At 45.2% G+C, this 20,501-nt stretch overlaps 1 protein-coding gene across 2 annotated transcripts; it reads right to left on the bottom strand.

The window, feature by feature from the left end:
• Nucleotides 1–7,680: 7,680 nt before the first annotated feature.
• Klf10 (KLF transcription factor 10) lies at nt 7,681–13,862 on the bottom strand. Of its 2 annotated transcripts, none has more exons than XM_076836062.2 (4): nt 13,713–13,862; nt 10,694–10,927; nt 9,692–10,604; nt 7,681–9,256 (listed from the first exon to the last, which is right to left on the bottom strand). In XM_076836062.2, exons 1-4 carry the CDS (start codon nt 13,746–13,748, stop codon nt 8,997–8,999), a joined length of 1,443 nt encoding a protein of 480 aa, XP_076692177.1. In that variant the 5' UTR covers nt 13,749–13,862; the 3' UTR covers nt 7,681–8,996. The 2 variants fall into 2 exon arrangements, with proteins under 2 accessions (XP_076692177.1, XP_076692178.1); XM_076836063.2 differs by lacking the exon at nt 13,713–13,862 and adding an exon at nt 11,055–12,603.
• Between the last annotated feature and the right edge of the window lie 6,639 nt (nt 13,863–20,501).

Raw genomic sequence — 20,501 nt, forward strand, 5'->3', positions numbered from 1 at the left:
CAGCAAAGCAATAAAGACTCTTTTTCCTTTTTCTCAAAACCATGTCCTCATTATTGGATTGGCATTGGGGACAAGGACCGAGCTTTGGGCAACACTTGTGGTTCTCCTGCCTTAGCCTCCTGAGTTGCTGGGACTCCAGGAGTGGGCCACAGCGACTGGCACCACAGTGTCTTTTATGAGCAGTTCTGGAAATGGCACAGTGTCATTTTTGTAACATCCTCAGGGTCACACAGCTAAGCCCTTGTCAATAAAGGGGAGGCTTCACGAGGACAGGAGCACCAAAGCAAAAATCACTGCCATCTTAGAAGCAGGCACCACATGCCTTCATCCCAATACTGTGAACATTGAAATTTGACCTTCCTTTCCAACAGGGATCATATCATGACAATTGCTATCCTAACACTAGATTACGGGCCCTGGCTACAGGGGCCTTTTGTGTCCTGATATTGATCTGAGTAGTGACCATGCAAGGTCCATCACTGAATCCTGTAACCCTCTTCAAGTTTATTATCTTTGCCACAGTTTTCAAACCTAATTCTATCTTGGAAAGCAGATCTGATGAGCCTTATAATCTCCATTTTATAGATAATAAAACAAAGTCATGAAATAGTTAATTGCTTGCTTCATGCATGATTAAGGTTGGCATAGAACTGATATCAACCCACAGGCCCCGTGACCCCAGGAGAAGTTTCCTTTCCCAAGGCCACCTTGTTTTACTCCGTCTGCTGGTAACAAATACCCAATGCTTGTATTTATCTTTTCAATGAGACTGTGCAAACTAAAAAGGTGCCTTTTTGAAATCGATATTCAAGGTTCTTATAATCTAATCAGAGAAATAGGAAACTACTTCTACCAACGCCTACCACTGGGTCATTTCTTTCTCATTTTGTGTTATTTCTGAACTTTTCTTTTTCTTCCCAGAATTTCATACTGATTTTTTTTCAAACCTAGGCGTTGCCTTCACTCACCAGTAACTGAGCTTAGAAATAAAAATTGAATTTTTCCAAGAAATTCTTTTTTTCAAAAGTATCAACTTTTTCTATTTTGGAGCATTGCCCTCTTTCAGCATCTTACTGCCAAGCGGGTTAATCCAGGTCAAACTGGGATTGTTAGCATCCACTGAAGAGAGAGCTATGAATTTCTAAATCTCTGTCAAGAGCAGGATGCCAACTGGCAGTAGAAGTTTAAAACAACAGATAGCACCATTTCATTTTATTCTTTCTTCTAGAACAAGCCAAAGACAAGAGAGTTGTGCTTCTTGCGACTTTTTTTGTATATCAGTTTGAAGCCACATGATTTAGGCAGACCCCATACACATGTGACCTGATCATTTCCTTGGGGGAAATAGGTTTTTGTTACTCATGCTGATCCTTGGTTCCCTGGGATTTTGACTCAGAGCTCTGAGCATAAATTACTACCATTTTTAGACGAAGTTTGATGGAGTATTTGAGATTGGGCAGTTTATCATGAATTAGCTAAATTCACTCTGGAGAATCCACTCAAGCCCACCTCATTACAAGGTGAGCAAAGGGTACTTGGTGAAGTAGTGAACTCAGCTCATATATAGCTGTTTCTGTTGTAGCTCTGCCCAAACTTGTGCTTGTTTGCTTTTTGTTGTTGTTTGTTTTTTGGTTTTTGTTTTTTTGGTAGTGGCCTGAACCCAGGGGCATTTTACCACTGAGCTACATCCCCAGCTGTGCCCCACCACCACTTTTAAATTCTGTGACATGGTTTTCTTCAATTTCCCAGGTTGACCTGGTTGGCTTCAGATTTGGGATCCTCCTGCCTCAGCCTCCTGAGTTGCTGGGACTACAGGCATGCGGGGTTCTTGGCATACGTGACAGAAAAGAATTTCAGCCTGAGCCAGACAAAGGCATAAATGGATTTATTTAGGAAAGTAGATACACATTCAAGGGAGAATGGGGCTATTTCAAGAGCGAGAAGCAGCCCTGACTTGGACTGGGGGGTCCAATATTTATGGAAAGCCTATAGCAGGGGCCATATTGGAGTTGGATTTAGAATGAAGCTGCACAATTTCGCGGTTTTCTCTGCACCTGTGTATTTCCCCCATTTTACAAGGGTGTGGGCCACAGGAATGTTGCTCAGGACTTACAGCTATGCTTATCCATCTCAATAACTTGTGTGTATTTCCTTTAAAATTCAGTATTTCTCTCTCTTTATCCTAAATCCCTATCTCAAAATGATGAGTATCCATGCTTTCTCTCTGTTCAGCAAATGGCCATGGCCTTTGTGTTTTCCTTCCTATTAGACTGGGCTTATTATAAAGGGGTCACCCAAACAATTAGATATGCAGGTAAAAGGGTAGGAGCCCTGGGTATCTGGTCATCAGTTGGGCATGGTGGTACACCCCTGTAACCTAGTGATTTGGGAGGTTGAGACAGGAGGATTGCAAGTTCAAAATCAGCCTCAACAACCTTGTAAGGATGCCATATGCAACTTAGCAAAACACTGTCAAAAAATTAATAATAATAAATAAAAAGTTCTGGGAATGTACCCACCCCCAAAAAATATATACAAAATCATTCAATTCTAGGTGGCTTCTCTTATCCAGAATAGGTGACCATTCTAGATGGGCATTCCAGTACATTCACTGCCATCCAGGTGTTGCAGGATATGGGAACCACAACAGTGCCAGGAAAATAGAATGTATTATACTTTCCAGGGCTTTTGTGTACATAATCTTACGTGAGTTTGTCAGTATCTCTGCGAGCTAAATAGGGCAGATGTGTTGTATTTGCTCCCATTTTTAAAGATGGACACTGAGACTAGAATAATAAAGCCAACTTTCCCAAGCAATAAACTAGTTCTCAGTGTAAATGAGACAGGTGGGTCCTTGGGGAGAGAAAGAGACGCTTACTAGATGGAGACCAGGATTTACAAGCATGACCAGCCATGCCTGTCCCTTTAGTTAGATGAACAAATCTTCTGCATACGCTTGTAACTCATCAACTAGAACAAAAGAATGATCAATTTAAATGTCACCAGATTCAAAGACTTACAAATGATTTATGGATAGACTGCTTATCCAAAAAGGACCATTCTAATCAAACCCAAATATCAAATTATTGTCATGGGATTTGAGTGTCAAAGAAGATAGCCTGAGAACTTTCATTTTTCTTCCGAGTAAGATACTCAACCTTGGGTGCATCCCCATCTTCTCTTCTCTGGGAGGTAAGGGGTACCCACAATCTGCCTTTGAAATGCAGTGAACAGCAAGTTTGTTTGTTTTGGTGCTGGGGATTGAACCCAGGGCTTTGTGCATGGGAGGCAAGCACGCTACCAACTGAGCTATATCCCCAGCCTGGCAGTGTTATATACTTTTGCTGTCCTTAAATACATCTAAAAATATCTTTGCTTGTGCCTTGTTTTCTGTTTTTTTTTTTTTTTTTGTTTGTTTGTTTGTTTTTTTAATACTGAGGATCAAGATCAAACCCAGGAGTTCTTAACCACTAAGCCACATCCCCATCCCCAGCCATTATTATTATTATTATTAATATTAATATTTAAATTTTGAGACAGGTCTCACTAATTTGCTGAGGCCAGCCTTGAACTTGCAATCCTCCTACTTTAGCATCCCAAGTTGTTGGTATTACAGGCTCTTTGAGAATTTTTGTTGCTGTTGTTGGTGATGTTTTCAGTGCTGTGGATTGAACTCAGGGTCCCATGCATGGTAAAAAAAGTGCATTTGAGCTGAACTCCCCACAGCCAGATTTCTTTTATATATATATATATATATATATATATATATATATATATATATATATATATATATATTTTTAGGTGTAGACAGACACAACACAATGCCTTTATTTTTATGTGCTGCTGAGGATCGAACCTGGGTCCCTCTCTGGGTAGGTGAGCCACAATCTACCGCTGAGCCACAATCCCAGCCCAGCCAGCTTTCTCTAGGAGGTTGGAAGGTGGAATGGTCCTTCCAGCAGTAGCAAAGAATGATGAGAGTGAGAAAAAAAGCAGTCTTCAGATTTTTATTGCCTTTGTCTGTCCTGGGTGTCATGGAGCTGGTGATATAGCAATAAGCAAGATCCACAGGGTCCTTGTCTTCCTGGAGTTTTACAGTCAAGGGAAAAAAGGCAGACAGTAAGCAATTTCACTAAAGGGTAATGATTATTAGGATAGTGGAAATGTCAGGGTAAAAGGGCAGGGGAAGGGCTTTTTCCCAGAAAAAGAAACATATGAAGGTTCAGAGCTTGGACACAGAGTACAGAATAAGGTGGGAAGAGGAGTCAGAGGGTAGTGGAAGCCTGTTGTGCAAGGACTTCAAGACTTACCCAGTGCAGGGAGCAGCCATTAGCTCCTGGGGTCCGAGCACTTGAAATGTGACTCATCCCAACTGAGATGTGCTGTGAGACTGGATTCCAAGATTAGTGCCAAAAAGATAAAAAATACATCATGAACAATTTTATATTGATTAGATGCTGAAACAATAATGTGATGGATGTATTAAATTAAATTAAGATGCTAATTTTTTTCTTTTTTCAATGTTTCTACTAGAGATTTTCAAAATTACATATGTAGCTCACATTATATTTCCTTTAGGCAGCACTGTGCTAAGCCATGTTTATCGTGAGAGCACTGGGAAGTTTTTGAAGTAAAAACAGGGAAATGACGTGATCAAATTTTCTTTTTCTTTTTTTTTTTTCGGAAGCGGAGATTGAACTCAGGGACACTTGACTACTGAATCACGTCCCCAGCCCTATTTTGTATTTTATTTAGAGACAGGGTCTCACTGAGTTGCTTAGTGCCTCACCATTGCTGAGGCTGGTTTTGATCTCGCAATCCTCCTGCCTCAGCCTCTGGAGCTGCTGGGATTACAGGTGTGCACCACAGTGCCTGGCTCAAATTTCCACTTTTTTTTTTTTTTTTTTTTTTTTAAGTTTTGGATGGACATAATACCTTATTTTATATATTTATATATGGTGCTGAGGATCGAGCCCAGGGCCTCACACATGCTAGGCAAGCACTTTACCACTGAGCCACAACCCCAGCTCCCTCAAATTTCCATTTTTAACAGACTGAGGTGAGGAGACAAGATGGCAGGAAGAAAAGACTAGAGGTGGGAAGCCCAAGGAGGATGCTTGCAGTGGTCCAGGTGAGAGATGCTGAGCAGTGTGAGTAGAAAGAACTTTTCAAAAGTACAATTGCTAATACTCAACATCTCTTATTTCAGCGAGAAAGGAGAGATTGAACCATATAAAATTCCCATCTTTGTAAATCAAAAATGGGCATGGTGGCTCAACCAGCAACTTGGCAGATTGAGGCAGGAGGATTAGAAGTTCAAGGCCAGCCTCAGCAACTTAGTGAGGCCCTAATAGTGAGGCCCTGAGCAATTAAAATAATAATAATAATAATAAGAGTTGGGGATGTAGCTCAGTGGCAAGACATCTTTGTATTCAATCTCCAAAATGAGAAAAAATGAATAAATAATGAGGGAATTAGCATTTGCATGTTAAAATAATCATCACCTCAGACAAGATCCATAGACAGATACTATAATGAGTAGGGAAAAGCATAAGTAGATAAAGTTTTGTTTTGTTTTGTTTTGTTTTTTAATAGTACTCCCTCCAAATATTTAGTAATTTCAAAGAGAAAAGTAGTGAGTTTATACTGGAAAATTCCAGCAGACATTACCTTGGCCAAGTGAGGTTGACAACACAGCAATGCAGGTCTTCCCCAGTATGATGTGCTGAGGGCATTATTACTCTGTGGTGGCATTCTCAATTAATGCATAGCCTCAGTGTAATCATGGAAAAAATATCAGACAGCTGCAACTTGAGGGACATTTTGCAAAATTACTGACAAGACCAAGGAACTGCCAGACTGAAGTTTAGAGAGTCGGGACAACCATGTGGCATTTTATATAATGGATTAGATCCTATAATAAGACAGTAGAAAAACTAGTGAAATCCCAGTAAACTCTTTAGTTAATAGTATATGAATAATTTCTTAATTTTTTCTTTCTGTCCCCCTCCTTTTTTTTTTTTGCTTTTGATTTTTGAACCCAGGGCATTTTGCCACTGAGGCACATCCCTGTCCCTAGCCCTTTTTATTTCTTGAGACAGAGTACAGAATAAGGCTGGCCTTGAACTTTCGACCTTCCTGCCTTAGCCTCCACAGGTGTGCACCATCATATCTGGCTTAATTTCTTAGTTTTAGTTAGTGTGCTATGGCTATGGAAGATGTTATCATTAGAAGCTGAATGAAAGATATAGGAACTATATATGAAACTATAACGAAAGATATAGGAACTAAGATATATATATATACATATAGGAACTATTTTTGCAAATTTGCCAAAGTCTAAAATTGTCTAAAAAGAATTATTAAAGTGGTTGTCAGCAATTTCACCTAAACATATCAGACAAGAAACAAAATTGAGGAACTAAACCTACATTAATACTTTAATATACTACATATTTATTTGTTTGGGGGCAACTTGTTTATGAACATCAGAGCCTGTATCAACGTTTAAATCAAAAATACTTTTTGAATGATTTACTTACCAAATTCCTAAGGAGCTGGATGCACTGGCGCATACCGTAAACCCAGAGACTAAGGTAATCCCAGAGGCTAAGGTAAAATGATCACAAATTCCAGACCAGCCTCAGAAATTTAGGGAGACCCTAAGCAACTCAACAAGACAGTTTCAAAATAAAAAGGGATGGGTGTGTGGCTCAATAGCAAAGTGCCCCTGGATGAAATCCCCAGTACTGAAAGAGGAAAAAAAAATCTTAAGTAAAAACTCAGATGTCAGCTAGGATTGGGAAGAACACAGCAACAGATAGCAGTTCCACAAGGACTGAGCATTGGAATAGGCAGAGTCCTTCAACCATTTTCCTCCATTCCCATTTCTTGATACCTGCCACCATGAGTAACTCCAGGGCAGTGAGGCTGGTCCACATTTCCAATCACCAAAGGTGCACATCTGTAAGGCCTCTCTCCAGCACGTGTCATATGTAGGTGGTATAGTTTCTGAGAAAAGTAGCAACAGGTGCAGAGATGACTAGAGACACTTGTCCCACAGATGGTGATAAGTGAGTACGTGGCCCCTTACCATGGTGTTCAATAGCAAGCCAGACTTTTGCTTGGTCAAAGGCTAACTTGGGCACTGTGCAAAATTATATTCCATAGACCAACTAGCTTTTACCACCCCTACTGTAGTCCTTCCTACTGATGAGTGACTAACAAGTATTTTCCATTTAAGTACCAATGTTTATTGTGTTATAGGTGTTACTGGTCTTTTAACTAGACTCTTGGGATAACAGGTCAGTCTTTTCAATGGCCATAGCAGTTTCATTACTTGTAGTAATTACTTTCATTACTTGTAGCAGCCTTTTTATCTTAAATGCTACTTACTGAACAAGGTTGCTGAAAGCCAGAGCTAAATTTCAACCTCAAATCATCAAGAATGTTTAAAAATTAAAATGTGTTGGTTTCTTGGAACTGGCTAACATGTCATCAACAACAGGGATACCCAGTCTCACTTTGTATACTAAATAGATCCATATAAAAGACATACTCCTACAGTTTCATATTTGAATGAAACCCTGAGAGAAATTCAGATACTAAGTCCTCAGATTATATGAGTGATAAATATCAAGGTGAGAGTAAGAATGTTTTTTAGCAAATGCAACAAACCAATTATATATACCAAAGGAAATTCTTTATTGTAAACAAGATATAAAGTACAACAAAAGAAACATTGTGCAAATTATCATGAGGATTTTTTTAATGGGAAAACTGTTTTCCAAGGGTCCCAGTCTTCAGAAATCTATACCCAACATATAGGAAAATTTTAAATGGGAACATAACAGTGACATTTTCCACTATGTATTTCAAACTTACTTTTGTTTTAACCACTGTGTATATCATCCACTATACAACAGAATATAACAGAAATACTGTTAACAAAAGTGAATTTCTAATAATTTTTCTACCTACCTATTTCCACATCCCCCAAAAAACTCCTATAAATTAACAGGACATTTGTCCATGTGTGAATAATGATCACAAGCTTTCTAATTCAATAAAGCACACACCATGTTCTCATAAGGGTTCTTCACTGATGACATAAGCCATCTTTTTCAAGGAGTTATCTAAAGTTCTTGATATCCCTTCTTTACAATATATATTTTCATTTTCAAAATTTTTTTTCTAAACAAAGTGCAGTGTATCTTAAGAATCTACAGAAAACATGTTGGTATACAGTTTTCAAATCTACACAACAAACTGCAGGCAAACTAAAGTCCAAAGCATAATAAAATGCCTAAATACAGTCATTTGTTAAACTTTCAAACAAAAGTGAAAAAAAAAATTGTTGCTACTTTTCAAAGCAATTAAATTAATGAGGATTCCAATTCTTTGGGCCCTCTTTAGCAATGTACAGCTGTTCAATTCCAAATATCAACAATAGTGTAAAATGATAGTTCTAAATATATTTAATAACTACATCCACAAAGTTGACTGGAAAGACTAGGAATAGCAAACAAGATAACTCTAGGAAAAGATGACAATATTTACCTAATAAAACTGATTTTCTATCTCCATTCCGTACCGTAATATTTCTAGTCTTTATATTCTTGAAACCAGTGCTTTGAAGAATCACATTGAAAAGTTGGTCTCAAGTATAAACAGCAAAAATAAAGTAACAAATGTGCACACAAATTCAAAATCTGTGCTACCTGTGTTGACCTCATCTGAAACCTTCAAAAAATACTCAAAGGAATAAAAGCCCTCTCATCTCTCTTTTAAGAAATGAAACCTGCCGTTCTGTGACCTGCCTGTGGCTGAAAGCACTTCTTGTCATCTAACCCAGGCTGGGCCTTCACCTCAGGCTGTGGGGCTTCTGCTTTTAGCCCCCACTGGAGGGCCACAGACTTGCAGTGGAAGCATTTGGATACCACCACTGGTTCTTGGCTGTGACCAAAGTTAGTTCTGATTCTTCACCTTCCAATCTGTCACTGTGTGGGTGCAGGAGTTGGAGGGAGAGCAATGTCATTTAACTTGCTCACTTCCATTTGCCAATTTGGGAGCTTCTTGGCTGACAGGTGACGCCGGGCATGCTTCGTTAAATGGTCACTCCTCATGAACCGCCGATCACACATGGGACAGGCAAATTTCTTCTCGCCTGTGTGGGTTCGCCGATGTCTGGACAGTTCATCAGAACGTGCAAACCTCCTGTCACAACCCTTCCAGCTACAGCTGAAAGGCTTTTCCCCTAAGACAAAGAAATCAAGAGCACTATTAATATACATTTATTAAATCTTTAAAATTTAATGTTCAACCATATCTAAAGGTATGAGATATATTTCGAATATTAAGTTAATAAACTATACATTTTCAACTTTCACTCATCACATTTATGAAATTTCCCCTCAATAAAAATTGAAACCAAAAAGGCTTTCTAACCTCAATAAGGTTTAATGGTTTTAAAGATACTTTGTTAAAGAAAACTATTCAGATATTTAAATAAAAATAATTTGAGAATAAAACAAAAGCACTAAGGAAGTCTTTCAGTGGACCTTGCACTGGTAAATCAACATCACCCACTGAAATGACTTCAATATGCCTAGTCTGTATTTGTTATCTAATGTGGGGGGACACCTCTTCATTTACATTCATCTTAAAGACATAAACAACCAATGGTAGGTACCTGTATGTGTTCTCATGTGGGCCTTTAGATGAGAACTCTTAAAGTAGGTCTTGCCACATCCTGGATGACTACAGATGTGACTTCTTATCCTGGATGAATCAATCTGAGGAGTGACTTTAGCTGCTGAAGGGGAAAAGCCAGGAGCAGGGGCAATGGGAGAGAGTCTGGTGCCATTGGGGCTCACCACTGGAGGCTTTGGGTTCTGCACAACAGGCTGGGGTACCACAAACATGACAGCGCCTTTGGGAACCTGAGTACCCATGAATACCACAGGGGGGCAGACAGCTGGTGGCTGGCTGGGTGGAGTGCTGGGAACGACTGTTGTCATGACAGGGTTGCTTGCAGGCAGGGGAACCATCTGACAGATGACGGGCATAGGTGGCACTCCCCCCGTGGATACCGCAGGTGGGGAGACCAACACAGACTTCTGCTGCGGGGAAGTGGGGGTTGGCTGAGACCTACAGATGACTGTCTCTGAGGAAGGCACAGAAAAGTCATAGAGTGCAGTGCCCGCTTTCTCATCAACATCTGCCACTGCATTTCGCTCACATTTGGATCTGTTTGGTGACACAGCTGCACAGGGTATGTTTTTTCTTGCAGCTTCAGTATTTAGGTGGGTTCTTCTTCGAAAAGAATTGTCCTGATAGTTGAGGATGCTAGCTGCCTTCACAGGGCAGGATCGGTGGTTACACAGCTGGGCATCAGCTGTATGACGGATCACACTTGTTGCTTGAGCCTTGGGGAGTTTGGGGGTAGATACTGAGCTCTTCTCTTCCTCTTTGAAAGGTGCAGCACTGTGAGGCTTGGCAGCATCTGAGAATGATTTGAAGTGTCCGGTAGATGGCGCTGGTGCCATCAGATTTGACACTTGAGAAGGTTCAAAGTCAGAGGGACTGTAAGGTGGAGTCAAACACTAAAGAGAAACATACAAGAAATGGTGTGAGAAATTAAGAGTTAATTAGGTAAATTTGTAAGAAATAACATCCATCTTAAAATACTTACAAATGCGGGGATTGTATGAAAATCAGGTGTCCCTGGAAGTAGATTCTCTTCCTCAGACATATCAGATACTGGTGTGACAGGTCTATTTTCAAGGTATTTCTTAAAATCAGACTTCCAACTGCAGCTCATTGACATAAGTGCTTCCACAGCTTCAAAATCACTTTTCTCTGCAGTTTTGTTCCAGGAATACATATTCTCTTTTGATCTTTCAGAAATCATTTCCATTCTTTCCTCCTATAAAAATAAAAAGATTAAAGCTCATAAGTGTACTTTATCTTTCAAAATGAAACAGAGAAATGTACTAATGCTTTTTATTTTCAACTTGCACAACTCTCCAAGTTAGAATTTGAAATAGAAATACTTAGAAAGTTCAGCTACACTTGTCAGGTGACCCAGACTTCATGGTCATAAAATCTTTTTCATTCTTCTCCTCATTTAGTTTGCACCAAACACTGACATCCTTGTAAGGAATACCATACTACCATTAAAGGGACTAAGACCAGAGTTCTCAGTGCTTTGTGTTCTAAAAGAGAAGCACTTAACTTAGAAAAAAAAAAAAAAGTGTCTTACAGTTTTTGTAGAGTAGTCATCTACAACAAAGATCAGACAACTAAGGAAGGTCTCTGCAAAAAAAAGTTCTTTCTTCTCAACACTACAGATATGCTACAAGGCTTGTGAGGTAAAAATTCCTAATAGGGGAAAAAAAGTAAAAGCCAAAACTTTCTTCTTATATAGTGGACAGAGCTCTGGCCTGTTATGTGTCCGACCTAATCAGGGATCACCAGGGTTTCTTCCAAGTGAAATTGTTTGAAAACTTGATTATCTTAGAGATCAAGTGAAATATGTGGGGAAATTTCCCAAGCATAATTTTAGTCAAGTTTCAACCTCTTCATGACTATGTACCCTTTTACTGGATCTATTTTTTTTAACTCAATGCATTATTTGCTAGGAAAAAATCATGACCAGCAAATGCAATACTAAAAACTGGATAATCAGGTATTATTCTCAAAGCTTGTTTTAAAAAATGCATGATCCCTTCCCACCGATATCCGAAGAAAATGAAATATCATTAACAATAAAATTGCATAATCGAGCTCGCATTTATGTAGGCTTTAATGGCAGAGTCTGTATATGCAAAAGCCTTCTCAAGACACCAATGCAAAGACAGGGAAAAAGGCAAGTAGGGGGAAGGAGAGCGTGAGCCGTTAAGAGGTAGGAAGGGAAACGGAGGGGAGGAAAGGGAGTGGGGCAGGAAAGGGAAGCTCCGGTGAGGGAGGCAGACGGGGGGCGGAGGCGGACAGCGGGGGAGATCCTCGCTGGCGGGGACCGACGGGGCCGCCCCAACCTCAATGAAGCTGCGGGTGAGTCACTGGGAACATTCCTCACCGCGCGCACGTCCCCGCGCCCCAGCCCCCGCCATTGGCCAGCCGGCCGGCGGCCCGGCCCCGGATTGGCTGTGAGGCCCAGGGCGGGGGCGTGGGGGAGGAGGGGGCGAGGCATGTGAACAAAGCGTGATCAGCGGCTGCTCGCGGCGGCTCAGGAAACGTGAACTGGGAATTGCCGCGCCGTCACCTTTCCCCTACTTCCTGAGCCGGGGCCCCCGCCCTTACGCCGGCGGGGAGGGGCCGTGGGTGCACCCGCCAACCACCCGACAGTGCGCGCCGGGCCGCGGGGGAGCGAAGGAGGAGACAGGCGGAGAGCGGAGGGGAGGAGAAAGGAGGGGAGAGAAGAGGGAGGGGCGGGGCGGCGCCGGCTCAGGAGGCGCCCGCCCCTTCCAGCTCTCCTGAGCCGCGGTTCCCTTAGGAACAGACAGCGAGGCCGAGCCTCGCTCCCGCCCCTGGCGGGGGCCGGGGCTGGGTCACTCGGGGACGAGGAGCTCCCCGGGCGCACCCGCTCCCGGCCTCCGCCTCAGCTGCGGAAGGAGGAGCTGGGTCCCCGCGGAAGCCTGGCCGCCGCCCTCCTCCCGCCTGCAGTCCCCGGGGAGCCGGCCGAGCCCTAGGCGCTTCCCGCCCACGCGGCCCGCAGGACCTCAGACCACCCCGTCTCTCCCCGCAGACGCGGCGCCCCCTCCCCGCGGTTTCCGGCAGCTTTCGCCCGCCGCCGCGAGTTCTCAGACGTGCAGCCCCCACAGGCCCTGGCTCCAGACGCTCGGCCCCCACGGCCCACAGCTCCCGCCTTAACACGCAGCCCCCGAGTCTCGCAGCCCCAGCTCCCCCGCCCACCTTCCCGCCCAGCTGCTGATCCTGTTCCCCCACCCTTCGACCCCGGAGGCAACTCCCTGCCCCCTCCGAGGAGTCGTCAGAAGGCGGCCACCTGCCTTCGCCGGAGATGGGAGTCCCTCTCGACGTCTGCGGGGGCTCCTCGTCCCCCTAGGCGACCGCAGGGCCCGCGTGGCATCCCCCGCGCCGATACCGGGCGCCCCTTCCCCCAGCTCCGGGCTATCTGGCCATCTACTGAGCAGCCCCCTTCCGGCGGTCCTCAGCTGGCAGTCTCTGTCCTGCAAGACTCCATTCAGACCCCCTACGATGAGCAGCCTTCTTGCTGCTTCTCTGGACACCAGCCCCTCGAAAGATTGCGAGCAGCCCTTTCCTACCCTGGGTCGCATTCCTGATGCAGACAGGGGCATCTCTCCCTAGAGCCAGGTGAAGGGTACCCCCTTCCTCCTCTTTAACTACCTCACATTTTCCCCTAACCTCGGTGCCAGAGCAGCAGCCCCCTCCCCACTACCCCCTCGAGAGCCTCCTTATGTCTCCCAGCGGAGCTGCCCCTGTTCTTCAGTACACCTAGGAGCATAATCCCTCTTCCCGGTCTCGAGGTCCCAGTCGCATCTTCCGACCCTCTCTGCAGCACACATGCCCTCGCTAATGCCCACAGCCTGCAAGCAGGAATTCCCTTCCCTATGACTCTGCTACAGCCCAGATTATCAGGCGTGGCTGATGTCTGGGGCTAGGGTTCGCACCCCGCTAGTCCTCAGACACTGCAAGGAAGAGAAGGACAGGGGCATCCCCAGGTGACTTACCGCAGCCTGCTGAAGAGAAGCGCCGAAGTTGAGCATGGTTGGCTGCCTGGACGCAGGCGGCGAAGTGACTGGCTGCTGGGCTGCTAGGCTTCTTGGCCACAGACGGGCGCACAGAGACACTCGACGCCGCTCCCGCCGCCGCTGCGCTCCGCGCCGTCTGCCCCCTCCCCATTCAGGTAGCCGCTCTGCCTGCCCCGCGCCGCGGGCGGGGGTGGGGGCGGAGCCTGGGGATGGCCAATCAGCAGCAAAGGTGTGTGAGGCACCGGCCAATGGGCTCCCGGGGCCACGCGTGATCAGCGGCTGCCCGGCAGCGTGAAGCTATGTCAGTGGAGCGTGTACACAACCCCCGGCAGCGTGTTCCCTCGGCTCAGCCCTGGGGAACTCCCGTGGCCACCTGACTCAGTGACGCCCCTCACCCCTCGCTACCCCGCGCCGCTTGTCTTCTTCCCTAGCCTGGGGTGGGGGTGTGCAGCGGGCGGAGGCCTAACGGGGAGGCGCACCCAGGCACTGCGGAGGGCCGGGCTCGTGGGGGGGGGGATGCCCGCTCCGCCCCGTCCCCTTCGCGCCGGGCCGGGTCTTAGCCCGCCACGGAGTGGGCGGGACGCCGAGCGGGCGGGGGCGGCCGCGGCTGGAAGCCAAGGGGCCAGAGCCAAGAGATTTGCATTGAAAGTGCCGTCCTCTTGCGCGTCTAGCGAGAAAGCGGAGCCCGGTGACCGACTGAGCTGCATATCTGGAGCATTTGCTGGGTTTTGCCTCGCTAAACCGTGGGGAGCATCAGGGCCGCGCGGGAGGCGGGGAGCCCTGTAGTCGAACAGACACCTGCTCGCGCACCCCCCGCCCACACTCGGCCGCCGGCAAAGGCTTGCCCTCCCCATCTGCGGCGCCGGCAGCCTTGCCAGCTCCTGCCCGCCCCGCCCATCCCTCCTCCTGAGCGACCGAGAGGCTGGCTTGGGGACTGCAGGAAGCCCCGGCAACAGGGCCAGCGGCGTAGCCGGGAGCCTAGACCCGTTTTTTTTTTTTTTTTTTCTTAAATCTTTCTCAGAAGCGGACACTCCGCTGCGAATCGAGTTTGATTTCGGTGTAGTCGAAGTTTAAATTACAGTCTACAAGCTGTTTCAAAGGTAGACCCCACTTTCCTCACCCCACCCCCACACCCCGGACCGGGGCCTTCGGAAACGCCCTGCCTGGAAACCGCGTTGTGGGGATGGGGTGAGGAGGAGCCTGCAGTCTGAGAGCGCCTGGAGGTAGAGTCCCTGGCCAGGTCCAAGACACATGTCGCGCCCCCGAAACCCCCACCCTAACCTTATCCCCCAGCCTGCCTCTGACAGGCTGGGTTTCGGAAAGGAAAATCGCCTGTGTGTTGCAGCCCGGGCAGAGGCTGGGAACTCCCAGTTAGACAGCCGTGGCTCTGGTTTAGTTCCTTATTCACCCCTCCCCCCTTCCTTTTGACCATTTGTGCGGGTTCACAGCAGCTGTTGGAGAACAGGGCAGTGATAACCCGGCTTAAAGCAAACCGGAGGTTTATCTTCTCCTCTGGACAGGCCGATCCTGTCGGGATTCATTGCCCTTCCTGCTAGCTGTCTAATTTCTCTGCATAATTGAAAGGCTAGTAATGCAAGTTCTTTCCCAATAACCTCAGAATGAGCATAGGATGGAATTATTTTTCTTAGAAACTGATAATCTATGAACATCTTCCAGTGGCTCCTTCTGGTATGCCTAAAGCCCAAGCTAGCCAACAGTAGTAATAATACCATTGGCCAGGGCCAGAGAGGACCCGGGTGGGAGATGAGAACTGAGTGATTCCCCCTGTCACCGCCTCTCCTGAATCTGCTGGAGGAGTGCCAGCTCAGCAGCCCAGGCAGCTCTTCCTGCTTCCCTCCACCCCATACCCCTGCTTCTGTCTGCAGGGGTGTCCCTCCCTGCAGGCTTCCTTCCGCTTGGGCTGTCCCATCCTGTTGATCTGAGCCTGAGGGGCTGGAGCAGCTGGCCTGGGCACCTGCTGCAGCAAAGGAAGCTCCTGTGTGTGCCCAGCCGCCAGGCCAGCCTTCCTTCCTGTCAGGGAGCTGCCTCCCTGGAGTGGCCACGCCAGACCCTCCAGGCCTAAACCCAGTGCCTTCCTCAGGAATGTGGGGCCTGCCAGCATGGTGCCCCAGGGTGCTGAGCAGCTGGGAGCATTCATGACTTCTGGGAGTGATTCAGAAGAGGAAAGAAAAGAGAAAGGGGTAGGAGGAACAGGGTGGTAGTGGCACAATTTCTAGAGATCCAGAGACAGCGGTCCCTCAGGCACCTCAAACTCAATATCACCAAAACTAAAATTGCTGTTTCTACACCTGGGTAGGTTCCTTGTCACCCATCCAACGTTCACCTTCCTCCCTCAAAGCCCCGAGATCCAGTTAGTCCCCAGGTCCCTGCAGCTTTGCCATAGAAGTGTCTTTTCTTACTATTTCTACTGTTCAAGTGTTGTTCTAGGTCAACCTATCTTCAGATCTTGCTTGGATTAAATGACCTACAATTCCCCTTCCCAACGTCCACCCACACACCAGCTGTTTTTCAGTGCCGAACTCCTTACCAAGAATGGCTTTATTAAACCATAATCCAGTCATGACACTCCCTACTTAAAAATGATCCTTGACTCCCATTGTCAGCAGATAAAGGGCCATCCCATCCTGAGCTATTAGTCTGTCCCCAAGTACTCTCCCAATCCTTCCAACTTCATCTTCCACCCAGACCTTCACTTACCCACAGCTACAGCCCATGACACCTGTTTCTCTAGCATGTGGTACATTTTCACATCTCTATGAGATAAACACTGCATTGCTCATGCCTTTGTTCATTAGTCCACTCCATTCAACAAATATTTGTTGAGCATCTAATATGGGTTTTAGGGACTGCGACAAAAGCAGTGAAGTTAGGTCCCTATTCTAAAGAAGCTTGGATGGGAGACAAAGACAAGTAGAATTTACAGGACATGGTATGAGACATTGGTTTTCTTCAGAATTCAAGGAGAGGTCCTAGTGTCTTTGGCACCAGGGATTGAACCCAGGGGCACTTAACCACTGAGCCATGGCCCCAGCCCTTTTTATATTTTATTTAGAGACAGGGCCTCACTGAGTTGCTCAGGGCCTCCCTAAGTTGCTGAGGCTGGCTCTGAACTTGGGATCCTCCTGCCTCCACCTCCTGAGCCACTGGTATTACAGACATGCCCCACTGTGCCTAGCTCTCCCCAGTTGATCTCTAACCTGGGAGAGTTGGTTGGAGGTAGAGAGTAGAGAACATTCAGGATGCTCTGAATTATCTGGATTACAATTCGAGAGGCAGGGTGAAGTGCTTAGTCTTTAAGGAAAGCAGCCCAGAGTATAAGGGGCCTTTGTGTGCCATAGGGATGTCAATTTTTTTTTTTTTTTTTTTTTTTTTTTTTTTAATGTAGAGCTTTTATCCCAAGGACTCTTGCTAACAAGTGTTAGCAAGGGATGATGGCATAAGGAGCTCACTGTGGCCCAGTGTTAAGAATGGAGCTGAGGGTGGGACTAACACCAGTGACAAGGCTTTTGAAGTAATGTAGGCAGCAAAGATGAAGCCAGCCTGAACTAAGAAAATGATAGCAGGCATGGAGAGGCTGGAACAAAGATTTCAGGAGCAGGTGGGACCTGGTAGCTGGATTGGGGCACAAGGAAGAGGAGAGTGTTGAAGAACACTGCCAGGTTTCTTACTTGGTTCACTAGATGAAACAGGACACCATTGTCTGAGAAAGGGTAACAGAACAATAAGTAGCTTTGGGGGATAAAAAATGCCAAATTGGGGGGCTGGGGATGTGGTTCAAGCGGTAGTGCGCTCTCCTGGCATGCGTGTGGCCCGGGTTTGATCCTCAGCACCACATACAAAACAAAGATGTTGTGTCCGCCGATAACTAAAAAATAAAATAAAAAATAAAAATGCCAAATTGGTTTAGGACACACAAAGCTGAGGTTACCTGTGAGATATCCAAATAGAGACATACAAGAGGCACTTGCAGTTTCAGGCTGGCTGGAAATTAAAATTCGGGAGTCTTCAGAGTAGAGTGGCAGTTGAAGCCTGGGGAGCAGATGAAATCCTCCAAGAAAAGGAAAGAACCAGAGAAAAGCAGAGGAGTAAGAGTGAGCATCTGGGGAATGCACGTGAAGGAAGAGGGAGACAAGGGTAATACAGCAAGAACTCATGATTTTCTGGCCTAATATGACACAGAGAGGAGAGGAGAGGCAAATGAGGGCTGAAAGTGGAAGTGTCAGTAGGAAAAAAAAAAAAAAAACAAAAAACCTCTCACTGGTGATATTATTATTATTACCATGATTGTTAAGCTCATTTAATTTTTTTTTTAATCTTGAACTCTCTATATTAGATGAATTATTCCTGAAGATGTCCACAACAACTCCTTCTGCCTGCATAACCTTCACTATTTCTGCAGCAAGAGGGGAAATCTGTTTTCCCACCCCTTGATTCTGGGTGTGACTTGCTTTGACTGGTAGAATCAGGGTGGTGCTGTGGGACTTGAAGGTCTTAGGACTTTGAAGGTTCTGTTTTCATCCCCTTTGGAATCATCCACTGGGCAGGGGAACTCAGGTTAACCTGTAGAATAATGAGAGACTAATTGGAACAACAGGAGGAAACTAGGGCACCCTGATCAATAGCCAAATTCCACATGTGTGAGAAGAGCCACCTGAGACCCTGCAGCTGTCACACAGGCCCAACTGATGCTACACGGAGCAAAGATGAGCCATTCCCTGCAGACTCTGACCCATAGAATCATGGACAATAGTCAGAAGAGCAACCCAGGAGGCATTTCCCGCTACCTCCACACAGATTTTTTGGGCAGGAGTGGCCCAGGGGTGGGGGTTGGGGGGTGGGCTATTCTGCCATAGATAACTGAAACACTGGGTATGTGCTTGTTTCAGCTCTGGAGACAGTCACAGTTTTCAAATACTCATTTTTTTGAGTAAATTATCTAAAACATCTGGGGGCAAAACCCAGAAAGGAGGACTAGAAAGATTGAAAAGTAGAAAAGGAAGAAAAATTGGACACAGAAAAAAAATATTATAACTTAGAGAAATGGAGTGTGGAGATCTGGAAGGAAAATCTCCCTCACTATCCTCAAGCGCTCTAGTGAGCACTCTGAGAGGGAAATGAACTTGTAATGGGAAGGGGAGAGCTGACCTTGAAGGAAGCCTGCTATGTACTAGTTGTTGATTAGCCAAAGAATATGGAAGCCTTAATGTGACCCACTCAATAAAGTCGATGTTATAACACATAAGTATTTGTTGTTGATTTGTTTTGGTGAAGAAATTAAATTCCTCCACTCTTCATTCTGCCTTTTTATCTCCCCAAAAGGTGAGAAGCCAGTGAGTTGGTTAAGTAGCTCTTCAAGGTTCTAAGTGCAGTAAGAAGTAGTTTAACATTTTGAGTTTTACAAAATGAAAATAGCTGTATTGCCTTATCTTTTTAAACAAATGTAAAACATGTACATCAGGAAAAAAGAAAAAAATAATGCAAAAATTAAAAATCCCCTAGGAGCTGTCTATTCAGAATTAACTATTATTAACATTTTTATGAGTATATTTTCAGATTCTGCCCTGTCTTATATTTCCCTCTTTATATATGATATAAAATTTTGCATTGCAGACAAAAATTGCTATTTTGTAATGTGCCTTTGTGTGTGTGTTTATGTGTTGCTATGCATTAAACCCGGGACTTTCAGTATGCCAGGCAAGACCTCTACCACTGAGCTACACACCTCCAGCCCATGAATCTCTCTCTGCACATCAATTCATTATCATGAATCTCTCTCTGCACATCAGTAATTATGAAGGTAAAATTCTTTCCTTGAACTGTCATTTTCTCTAAGTAATTTCCATTACTTTAAGTTGTTCAGAATCCTGTTATTTTTGCCTAATATTAGAGATATAAAAGGAGTGGTATTTCTTTTTGTTTTGTTTGTTTATTTTGTCTTTTTTTGGTACTGAAAATCAGACCCAGGGCCTTGTGCAAGCTAGGCAAATGCTTTACTACTGAGCTACATCCTTGGCCCTTTGAATTTTATTTTAAGACAAAGTCTCACTAAGTTGTCCAGGCTGGCCTTGAATTTATGATTCTCCTGCCTCATCTTCCCCAATTGCTGAGATTCCAGGTATGCACCACCATACCTAGTTGGGATATTCCATTTCAAAGGCTCTGTCTTTGTGGACTCAGATCAAGAGTAAAATGTAACGGAGGGTGAGCTGGGCATGGAGGCCTATGCCTGTAATCCTAGTGAATTGGAAGACTGAGGCAGGAGGGTGGCAAATTTCCAGCCAGCCTCAGCAATTTAGTAAGGCCCTAAGTAACTTGTGAAACTCTGTCTCAAAATAAAGATTTGGAATGTGGCTTAGTGGTTAAGCTCCCTGAGTTCATTCCCTGATAAAAAAAAAAATGTTTTAGACTGGTGAGTCACCAGTGGAAATTAAGATTGATGGCCCCTCTGCTCTGCAAGTGTTTTGTTGTTGTTGTTATTGTTTTAATTTTGAGATAAGTTCTCCTTAAGTTTGCTTAGGGCCTTACTAAGTTGCTGAGGCTGGCCTTAAACTTGTGATCCTCTTGCCTCAGCCTCCCAGATTGCTGGGATTGCAGACATGCACCACCATGCCCAGCGTGAAAGGCATTTTTAATTGAAATCTAAATGTTGAGGAATCTTTAAGAAGGGCAAGGGCCATGCACACTCTCCCTTGGGGTCCTCTAGCCCACATTCCTCCAAACCTGGTTGTGGAATGGAGGGTAGTCTGC

Source organism: Callospermophilus lateralis, chromosome 16, assembly GCF_048772815.1.
Source record: "Callospermophilus lateralis isolate mCalLat2 chromosome 16, mCalLat2.hap1, whole genome shotgun sequence".
Classification (NCBI taxonomy): Eukaryota; Metazoa; Chordata; class Mammalia; order Rodentia; family Sciuridae; genus Callospermophilus; species Callospermophilus lateralis.